This window comes from Morus notabilis, unplaced genomic scaffold (genome assembly GCF_000414095.1).
Source record: "Morus notabilis unplaced genomic scaffold, ASM41409v2 Scaffold1615, whole genome shotgun sequence".
Classification (NCBI taxonomy): Eukaryota; Viridiplantae; Streptophyta; class Magnoliopsida; order Rosales; family Moraceae; genus Morus; species Morus notabilis.
Window position 1 is genome coordinate 208,578 of NW_010366582.1, and position 11,159 is coordinate 219,736.

The window sequence follows — 11,159 nt, forward strand, 5'->3', positions numbered from 1 at the left end:
CGGGAGGGGGGAGAGGAGGGGCGGGGGGTGAGGCGCACACAAATGGATCCCATGGGGTAAAGCAACATTCTACTCAAATTTGCAACGAGGAAGGACCAAAAGTAATTTGTCTTCAAGGACAAAAGACTAGAACAGCTACCCTAACTCCCATGCCATAATAAAAAGCCTATATGTTTACGGCACCGAAAGAGACTCGTAGAAGCAAATTATGATATTGGAAATGGTTAGAAGTCCATCTAGAGTTTATGTAGGTTTATGAAGACCGAAATGTGCAGTTAGCAGTTCTAGATCTCAGTGACTAATCCATTAGAAAAAAGCATATCATGCACACAAGATATGTTAAAACGTCAAAAGTTTACAATCAACACTTACCTCATGCACCAGCACCTGCTTCATTGCTAAGGCAAGAACATAATGGCCAGACCTATAGCCCTGTTTACTTGTAACAAAATAGAATCAGACAAGACTGGTAACAATTGCAAACCACCCAAATAATATATTGTACAAGCGAACCACCCAAATAATATATGGTACAATGACTCAAACCTTGAAATTAACAAAGTCTGCAATGGGGGGATCAAAAGCTAGCCCCAAGGTATCTGAAGCTTCATTACTCCGGTCACTGGACAGAGGGTTTAATTTCACGTTCTTATATGTTATTGAATAAGTTATCATCTTGCTAACTAACTGATCCAGATCATTCTTCTCGTTTTCTGATAACAAGTTTAACGCCACCTGCAAACATACTATGTTTTATCAGACACATTACAATGAGCAAAAACAAAATTTAACATCACTTTAGGTAACAAGTAAATGTTGTGATCATATACACTAACAAGTAAGAATCAGTTCAAAGTAACAAGATAAAAGTGAAAAAGCACAAATTCCCACTTGGACAAAATACTACATGATCTGCCTTAAGTTTGTTGAAATAGTTTGAACAAAGAAGTAATAAATATGAGAAAAAAGATTGAAACGAACTGAGAGGGAAACAGAACTTTAGAAAAGGCATAACCTTAGTTAAAGTAACATACCGGCCGTAGAGTTGGTGGTGATAGAATGTGCAATAGTAATGAGACGGCTTCTTCTACGAAAGACTTAATTGATAAATGTCTTGAAATATAAGGTGGGATCGTGTAGTACCAAGACCTTAAAGTATCCATCTTTTCCGTCAACATTGTTCTGTATCTGCATTTTCATATATTCAAGTTTGTAAGTAAAAATCACTCTTCTGCATTTCACTACTAGTAGGGTATACCTCAAATAAGATTTTGGCCACTCAATATTTGGTCTCTGGACTTGGGCCACAGAGCGGTGTACAGTAATTGCGAGAGCTGGCTGGTAAGCTATATAAAAGAGAAGGGAAAAGAGTTGAGGAAAATTGAAATTGAAAAACATTTGGAGTATAATTGTCAAATAGAAAACATCTGAACAGTAGTAATAAACATTTTACCGAGAAGGTGCATCTGTTGCCTGCGTAAAGTATATTGGTGCAGAAGGTCAGAAATGCCGAGACAATTTAAGCATTTAACCTTCAAAAAACGTGGTAAGAAGTCAAACTTCTTTTATCCTTATCAAAGAGGCTGAATTCAATAAGTTCATATCAAGTCGCTTACAGTTTTTTGCATCACTGGATCATGATAAGGGAGCTGCAAAATATTCTCATGCACACCATCCATTATCAACTCATAATCACCACTGCGAACAACTTTACCAGTAAGCTAGATATGAAGTGCATAAAAAACGAAAAAGGAAAACAAAGAAAGAGATGTATATTTATATAATAGTTACTTGCTTGGCCACCTACCGGCTTGAAATGAGGGAATGCAAAGAGTCAAATTCATTGGACGTTGTCTGGCTGCTAATATTAGATCTACTTTTCTGTTTGTATTTTCTCTTTTGGAAAACCTAACGAGAGTATCAGCACCAAATGTAAGAAGATACAAATGGTCTTATTAGTAGTTCCAAACCATCTTAAAAAGATTCCACTTGGTACCTTACCCCTTTCCAGACATCGAAGACACTTTTTGACATATCCTTTCTTCCAATCACTTGAGAACTAACATCCAACTGCAATCCAACACATGAGGAAAAAAAAAATCAATCACCATTCAACGAGATAGGATTAAAAACAAAGGAATGCCTCTGATGTCCTTTGTGATAGTGCGATCCAAATTTACCATATTAAGATTTTCCTTCTTTTTATGGAGGAACTGAAGAGTGTTCAAGCATGAGCGTATGTCACATTCTGCAATACAAAGGCTGAAGTAAATAGAAGACGAATCAAAGTGACACAGATAAAGTTATAGAAGATATGCCATAACAAGCATCGACTTTGAGAATGGATGATTAAAAACTTTAGACAACACACATAAAGAATCTGTAAGGAAAAAACAAAAATTGAATATGATTGATGTTATGGGATGTCTTAGTCAAGGAACAATATGTTCACCTGTGTAATCAGCAAGTGCAGCGAGTGCAATGGAACTGGTTTTCATTGCTTCTTTGTTACATATGTATTTGAGCCTGTGATCAACAATTGAAAAAAATAATAAAATAAAAATCAGGATTATAAATCTAAAATGAGAAAGAAAAGAAAAGCAATATAATTATCGAAAAGGTAAGCAAAAAATGAAATGGTCCTCATTCTTGAGAAAGACTAAGGGCCCGTTCATTTCGCTGATTCGAGTTTAGAATTCGAGTTGAGATGTGACTTTATGTGAAAGCTTTTTACTGTAGCAAAAAAGTTAGATGTGATTGTTTGTGAGAGCTTTTTACTGTAGAAAAACTCAAATTCTAAACTTGAATCAGCGAAGTGAACGGGGCCTAAGTATATACGCAATTAAACAACAGCGCTGTAGTTAAGGATCACCTGCTCACTATACGACTCACTGTTGGTTGAGCAAACACATGAACCCTGTAAAGAAATAAGTACTTTCATCAAGCTAATAACATTAAACAATAAACACAAGAAAGAAAGTAGGTACTGGTGATAAAGTTATATATTCTTATAAGAAACAGGGAAACTTTAGTAAATGAACAAAAAAAAAAAAAAGAAAAGACACAATGTGAAAACGAGTCCTACTTCAAAGTCTTCTGTCAGAGTCATTAGCAAGCAGAGCTAGTATGTCAATAAAAACTTATCGAAGTTCAAAGGAGAATCCGAATGAAGCATTGTTCTCCAATATTGTATAATTCACACATATCTTGTATAATACACACATATCTTGGCGACTGACAATGAGAAAGACTTACCTTGCTACCTGCCGCAATGGTCTTAAGACAGGTGCATATAGGTCATTGCAAATGCAGATCACCTACAAGTCAACCAATTTATTATAATACCCAGGGGAAAAAAAGGGTTAAACTAAGCTACAGACAACCAATTTATTATAATACCCAGGGGAAAAAAGTGTTAAACTAAGCTAGAGATAACCACTGAAAACTCACAGGTCTTGACAGAGGTTTACTTTTACGCCCCTTCTTTGCAGATATCTTTTGTGGATTTTCTTCTTTAGCTGCATTCTCCTTCCCCGTATCAGACTTCTTATCATCAGATACCTTACATGAAAAATGTAGAAAGAGAATCAAATAATTACAATCATGAAGAAGCTAAAACCAAACTGATCTCAGTATATGAACTCGATTTTAGTTACATCTTCGTTCAAGTAAAAGAACCCAATACATTGTAGTTTTCCATAGTACTCAATTTCATGCTCCAAATACCTATGAGCTTTCGTAAGAAAGCCAAGACGCCTCGTCATATGATCGACGATGGTAACATGTGTACATAGATCTTATGACTAGATCTGAGACATGTCATAAATTCAAGATTGCAGCTCAAAAAACTAGCACTTGAAATAACAAAGAGTTTATACTCAAGTCCTAATTTGAGTTCCTGGTTTAAAAAACATAAGTATAAACCAATTAGTTTGCAACTTAATTTACTTATTTGGCTAAGACATAGAATGAGGGAATAGTGCTGCATCAATTAAAGGTTGATGTTCCTAGATTAGTTTCAACTACGTTTGTAATAGCAAGCATCATCAAAAGAAATCAGTGAATGTTCACACGCCAAACCAACAAGGAGGAACTGTTTCAGCCAAAAAAAAAAAAGGAGGAAAATAAGAGAGAATGATGATGATCACCACCATCACTGTCCTTGTCTCAAAAACAATTAGAATATATGAAGCAAATAACAATAAGAACAATCATTCAATAATGTACAGATTTATTCCTAGAAAAAGGAGAATATGAAAAAAAAAAAAAAACAATAACAACAACAACATTGCCCCCAGTACATTTCATAAACAATTGCATCGTCAAAAAATAGAATCACGCAAATTACCATCTTTAAAATAACCTCCACAGCACCTTTGCCATCACCAAGAGCTCCATCTATTTCATCAATCACCTACAGAAAGTTCAGTTATTTTCTCCTTTCTTTCACATACATACTACCACTAAAAGATTAACCCATAAAGTAAAACCAACCAGGCACTTGGGCCTTGAGTCTGAAGTGACAGAGTTCATCTGAACAACATCAAGGATTTTTGCTTCGATTGTTGATGCAGACCGATCATCACTAGCATTAATCTGCAAGGACAAATTACTCATTAAGAACATGAAAGCCTTTCAAGGTCCTAAAGACATAGACAACAGATACACACAAAACAAAAAAGGTAATTGTAATTGCGAGTGAGCATCAGCTATCCAAAGTGTATAACCAATATACGTATGTATGTATGTATGTATGTACGTACGTACGTACGTACACACACACATATATATATTCAAGTTTACTTCATGACATGATAAGTGATGTGAAATTCAAGTATAACTAACAAAGAAAAGGAAATGTTCAAAAACAAATTGCACGATTGAAATATTATATGGTAAATAGTGCCCATACTCAAGCGTCTAACGAACAGAATGAAAAAACATTTTTCTACTACTCATACTTATGTAACTCAAACAAGATACCTCTACCACACGGTATCCACAATGCCTCGCAGCAACATGTGCAAGTGTAGTCTTTCCAAGCCCTGGGGGACCACAGAGTAAAAGGATCTGCAAGGATTATAAATGTTTTGTGACTAATGTCTGACCAGAAAAGCTGACAGCAAGGGGTAAACTTTGCCGAGTACAAAAGCAGCGCTGAAGTGATTCTTGCACTCAAAACAGAACAGCAGCCATTTCTTTATAACATAAGAGTTTGTGAATAGTGAAATGCGACAGAGATCAGCATATATATTAGATATAGTGTAAAAATATCATGAACTGGATTTACTTGGACTTCATAATTTCAAATGCGTCCCAACTGGCCGACTTTTTTTTACTAGGAGGGGCTGCTTAGTTGAATAATTAGTAATGGCATCCCTACAATTCAGGTTCAAGGTCACCAAGCTTGCCTAATGAAGAGTATATAACTTAAAAGAATTCTTTGAAGGCAAATAAACAAAAATACATTCAACCAAATTGGTCTCAGTCCAAGTTGACAATTCCCTTTTTCCAGTTAAGCCGCAAGTTATCATTAGCAAATTGGAGATGCAAGACCCAAAGACTCTAACCTGTGAAAACATCCTAGGAAACCAGTAAATCATCCTTTAATACAGGAAAATCCAGCTAATTACCAACTTGAGCGCACAACTATGAGCAAGATCATACTTTAGAACTGAAATGCAATTGGTTATGAGCAATAACAAAAGGGAAGTCTACAACATATGGATTGACTGCAGCATAAATTAAGACAAGTATGCTTTTACAGTTTTTTTTTTTTTTTTTACATGTGCATTTACAGTATTAAGTTCAATTTACAACAATAAAAATTTAAAAGAAAAAAAGGACAAAAATGTGAAAAAGAAAAGTCAAACCTTTTGTTCTGGCGGACCAGTAGATCTTGACTTCTTGTTCCACAAATCCTGGATAACTTTTGAATTACTATTAATTTGATCAAAATCAGTAGATTTTTTCTCAAAATCGTTAGACAGTCTAAAATTTTCCTTATTCCATCCAGGTCCTCTGTTCTTCCACAGAAAATTAGAATTGGAAAATTTCTGATGTTGGCCCACAGATAAATGTCTTCTCAAAGCAGACAAAACCTCATTTGATGTACTCCTAATTTCAGAACCAAAAACACAAGAATCCCACTGTTTTAACCACAGGAGAACCTGCAGTAAGATAACTCCTATTAAGTCATTTGAACATGTGCCTTTCATAATTCACATTTAGACAAAGCAACAGAACATACCTCCCGATTTGTCTGTTCATCACTGAGGAGCTCAGTAAAAGAATTTGGAGCATATTTATCCACCCAAAGTTTTTCATGAACTACTGGTGTTTCAGAAAGGACTAAATCATTCTGGTCTCCGGAACTAGCTTGTAAGGCCTGCAGCATCAAAGGAATGATTTTAACACAATATGATAAAACACGTCATCATTAATAACAATAGCCTATAAAATCTCTACATTAAGCATTAGAGATCATAGGAGTAACCCACTTTTTATTACTAAAAATATAATTTCATCAACAAGAGAAACAGGAAGAAGACTTGAGCACTATGCGCAACTTTTAGCTAATATTCTATAGCTTATTAGGCATACTAAAGACCCAAAAAAAAAAAAACTGCTGAATAAAGCATCTCTCCAAATGGTCTCCATTGCCAAGGGCATTTGGTACTCAAAATTCGAAAACCCAAATGGACCGTTGTGATTCTATGATACATCAAATAAAGGTTGTGATCAAAATTATGTATGTGTCTTCAAGAATTATTAGAAGACATAACGCTGCAAGAGCACGAACTTATTTACTTACCAATACTACAAGAGGGATTGAATTTTCAGAATAGGTAAAAACAACTACTATAACAATTTGTACCTTAGTGAAAGCCTCTTGCTCAACTCTTTGCAACAGAACATTGATTGGTTCCTCTATAAGACCTGCAAGATAAACATAATCCAATATACACACCAATTGAAAGATACGTTATAAAATAACTCCAAAATATTAATCTTACAGATTGCTCAAATAAGTATACTAGAATTCTCGGTATGTATAAATTCTCCACATTTTCTAGGAACCCAAACAATGGACTAGAATACGACAGAAAAAGGGAAAATCAGCAAGCCTAACCTCCGGATTGCGTTCTCAAGCTCAATTTCTCGCGGCGCTCATTCATCTCCTCTATACTCATCTTCGCATAAACCCTATCGCCGCCGCTCGGAGCCGTCACGGGAATGAAATCGCCGTCAATGTCCGACGCAAATCTCCACAGGAGCGTCTCCTCCTTATCATCAACCGCCGGTTCCTTCATAACAGGATCTATCACCTTTGACGGCGAGTACCGAAGCCATTCCTCCTCTTCCTCGTCGTCGGCGATCCTGCTGCGCTTCTCGTCCGACGGCCTGGAACTATCGGGAACCGGCGCATCGGAGCCGTCCAACGACCGGGAGCGCTTGTGGCAGTGGATTAGGGTTCCGGGAGACGGTGAAGAGTCGTCGGCAGCGGGTGATTTGGCTTGGGTGGGTTCTTCTTCTTCGTCCTCGTAGGGGTAGGGTTCCGATGGCTCCAAATCTAGGTGCTCGAATTCTTGGTCGTGGATGATATAGCTCTCTTCGAGCAACTCGAGCTCTTCTGGAAGAGGAACGTCCACATCCATGTCCATGTCCATGGCTAGGTCAGAAGAAGAATCCCGAGAGAGACGAAGAGAGATCGGAAATGAGGGACTGATACGGTTTTTGGCGGGAAAATGAGAGCCGATAAAGCGGCAAACACACAAAGGCGGATTTAATTTTTTTTTTTCCGTGAGGGATTTTGGCTTTTGCTATGAGCGCATTGTCGTTTAGTGAAGGACGACGTGCAGTTTTTGTTTGTTTTTTTTTTAAGAGTTTTCATCTAATAAGTTGTAAGATGCCTAGTGTTTTTGAGCATTTGGTTATTTTAAGTTTTTAATTTCAGTTTTATTAGAGTTAAAAAATCTCATAAAAAATTATATTTAATTTTTTTTTTATAGTTAAAAGTTTTTACATAAAATCATATCTCAACTCAAATTGAAAATTAAAATTAACAAATTAAACGAGATTTTAGAGTTTTAAATTTAATTTTGCATAATTTTAAAAGGATTAGTCGGTATGTTAATATTAATTAGTTTAGGATTACTTAAATAACATTGGTTAGAATATTATTATTCTTATTACTATTATTTTATATTATTGTTATTATTAAAGTTTTACTCATTAATATTTATCAGTAAATACCTATAAAAAAAAGTGGGTTTTTTTAACGTGTAGTGGGACTGTTCCTAAATGCTTGTCGCTTGCATCAGTCTGAAGGATTATTTTGCCATCAGAATTCAAAAGGAATATGTAGAGAGGTTGCAGATTCTGCATGATTTCTTTAAAGTCTTTTGACCGTTACGATTTGTTCTTGTGACCAAAGATGAAAATATTAACATTTTTATTGATATTTTCACTGATATTTTTATATTTTGAAAGTACTCATATAGAAATAATGATATAGTATCTTTTTTGCATAATATATTGAAATTTTCACAAATATTTTCGTAAATATCGATATTTTTACAGAAAGTTTCATTCCCAAATAAAATATAGGCCTCGTTCATTTCATCGATTTGAGTTTTACTACAGTAAAAATCTCTTATAAATAGTCAAATCTAATTCTTTTACTACAGTAAAAAGCTCTTATATAAAGTCACATCTCAACTCAAATTAGCATACCAAACGGGCCCGTAGTGTTAAATGACTGAATAGCATAGAAATTTTACAGAGAATTTCTCAAAAATATCAATAAATTTCCACAGAAATTTTCGTAACTTTATATATATATATATATATAATTTTTTAGTTTACTTTCATAGAAAATCTAAAAAATATGGCATGTTTAAAACTATATAAGGAAATATTTAAACTTTATGTCTTTGTATTAATACTGTTTAAACTAAAAATGTGTTCAAAATACCTTCCAAGCTCCTCAAAGCTCCATTTGATATTGATAATTTACCATCATGTATGAAACCATATATATATGATATATATATATATATATATTATGTTGAGTTTCAGCTATTTTTTTTAATTTGTGAATGTGAGCTTAGTATTTATGGTTTTATGATCACACTTTACATTGTATATTTATTAAATAATTAGTATTTTGATTAAGAGTTTTATTTAATTAATATATTATTATCTATTTTAAAATTTTTAAAATCTCACTTAAAAATATAACACTTTAGTATGAATTTTTGTTTTTTTACATTAATTTCCACCAATATTAATATTTTTTATCAATATTTATGTAAAAATACTAAATAGTATTCAAGGAAAGAAAGAGAGCAATATAAAATAATAATCAATATTCGTGATCCATACATTATTATTGTATTAGACCCAAAGGAAATGTTCTTTCTCGAGCTAATTACAAGAATAGGGCTTTGTAGTATGAACAGAAAAAATGTAAAACTAGTTTTGAGTTATCATCCGATTCTTCTTTTTTTTTTCTTTTCATCCGAGAGAATATGTGAAATAACTGATTATTCAATTTAAAAAGTTCAAATTAAAGTAAAAAAAATAAAAGGCATTTTCGTTATAAGCTAAGATAACTCATCATTATAAAAATAAAATAAGTAAAAAAAAAAATGAATTCGGCGATACAATAAAAAAACTATCCAAATACGGATATTTTCCTAAATATCTATATTTTCATTATTGTTTGTGACCACACTGGTGGTCTTTTCCAACATCTGACTCAGAGGGCTGGGGTACTTTGAGAAAGATTTTGTACAAAGTCTCGGATAATTTAGGAGACATTTGGTTCATGGATTAAAATCATAAGATTAGAACCATTTTTAATTTACGTATATTTTTTTTGAGAAAAAATACTGTAACGAACTATGAATCATGATTCAAATCGGGGTACGAATTCTCCAACCAAACAACCCCTAACCATTCCCAGGAATTGTTGGATTTGGGTTTTTGTAAGATTTACATCTGGGAACTTGGGGAGTTCTTGGGCCATGTGTGGTTGAGCTTCATATTGCCATCGAACAATTTCATTCCTAAAATGTATCTTGGACCGGCCCACTAATATTTTACTTTCAGACATCATGATGCCATGGGTTTCAGTGATTTCAGCAAACTGGGCCAAGAGTTGGTCATGGGCTTCAACTGTTGGTGAGAACAAAAGGATGTCATCAATATGGACCAGGCCAGTATGTAGGATTGGGCCGTATATATTGGTCATAGCCTCTTAGAACTCAGAGGGAGTTGTTTTGAGCCCAAATGGCATAACCGTCCATTGGAAGTGTTGGGTTGGGATGCAAAAGGCTGTTTTGGGGTTTATCCTCGGGTCTGATCCCTAGTTGCCGAAATCCATATTTGCTTGGGAAAGACTGGTGAACAAAGAATTTCGGTCTGGCAATGGGAATTTATCGTAAGCTAGGAAATGGTTATGTGGTTGATAATTGATAATCCCTTCTTCTTGGTATAAATCTTTCCCCGGTAGCTTCGTGCCGACAACTTGGTGTATGATTGAGCATCCCGGAAAGCATTGTAACTTTACTGGCTTGCTTATGAGGTCTGTGCAAAAGACATGATTGTTGGCCAGTATTCAACTGGTAGGATGTGTTATCTTTAATCTCATTTTGTATCAATGACTCTTGAAACGTCTTAATCTATCAGTAATTGTTTGAGTTTTAATCCTTTTCATCAGTTGAGTATTAAAAAGATTATAGAATTTACACGTGGTGCTAGCAAAAAATAATATAATGCAAATATGTAATATAACACTTTGCTAATAAAATATCAGTCAAGTTTTGTTCTTTCTTATATACCAAATTGATGTAAAGCACTAAAATTGAAACAAACTAATGCATCAGGCTGAAGTTTGATTAGCTTTAAAATTCTGAGATTAACCCTTCTGATTGAGGAACTATTTGTAGAATTAATCTTAAACTAATACTACAGTAATTATTGTGGTTATTTTTTATATCTCAAAAAATTTAATCAGTTAAAGGGTAATTTTTTAATCATTTAGAAAACATTAGTCAAAATGCGCGCTCCGCACGCTTGATATTTTTTAAAATAATGGTTATATAAATTGTTGGAAGAAAAAAAAAAGCAACGAAAAAAGAAATAGTGAAAAA

General features: G+C 34.2%; 1 protein-coding gene across 1 annotated transcript in view; it reads right to left on the minus strand.

Annotated features, from left to right (window-relative positions):
- The window catches only part of LOC21390786 (chromosome transmission fidelity protein 18 homolog), a 9,916-nt gene extending 2,171 nt beyond the window's left edge, over positions 1–7,745 (minus strand). Inside the window, exons 1-20 of the mRNA XM_024173894.1 lie at positions 7,133–7,745; positions 6,878–6,939; positions 6,251–6,388; positions 5,874–6,170; positions 4,984–5,070; positions 4,495–4,596; positions 4,349–4,414; positions 3,451–3,561; positions 3,256–3,317; positions 2,873–2,917; positions 2,453–2,526; positions 2,181–2,248; positions 2,002–2,070; positions 1,808–1,908; positions 1,617–1,698; positions 1,454–1,532; positions 1,259–1,346; positions 1,035–1,188; positions 547–735; positions 373–432 (exon numbers count right to left, since the gene is read on the minus strand). Coding sequence (XP_024029662.1) covers positions 373–432; positions 547–735; positions 1,035–1,188; positions 1,259–1,346; positions 1,454–1,532; positions 1,617–1,698; positions 1,808–1,908; positions 2,002–2,070; positions 2,181–2,248; positions 2,453–2,526; positions 2,873–2,917; positions 3,256–3,317; positions 3,451–3,561; positions 4,349–4,414; positions 4,495–4,596; positions 4,984–5,070; positions 5,874–6,170; positions 6,251–6,388; positions 6,878–6,939; positions 7,133–7,670 — 2,472 coding nt within the window. The 5' untranslated portion in view covers positions 7,671–7,745. The remainder of the gene's footprint in view (positions 1–372; positions 433–546; positions 736–1,034; positions 1,189–1,258; positions 1,347–1,453; positions 1,533–1,616; positions 1,699–1,807; positions 1,909–2,001; positions 2,071–2,180; positions 2,249–2,452; positions 2,527–2,872; positions 2,918–3,255; positions 3,318–3,450; positions 3,562–4,348; positions 4,415–4,494; positions 4,597–4,983; positions 5,071–5,873; positions 6,171–6,250; positions 6,389–6,877; positions 6,940–7,132) is intronic.
- Positions 7,746–11,159: the final 3,414 nt, after the last annotated feature.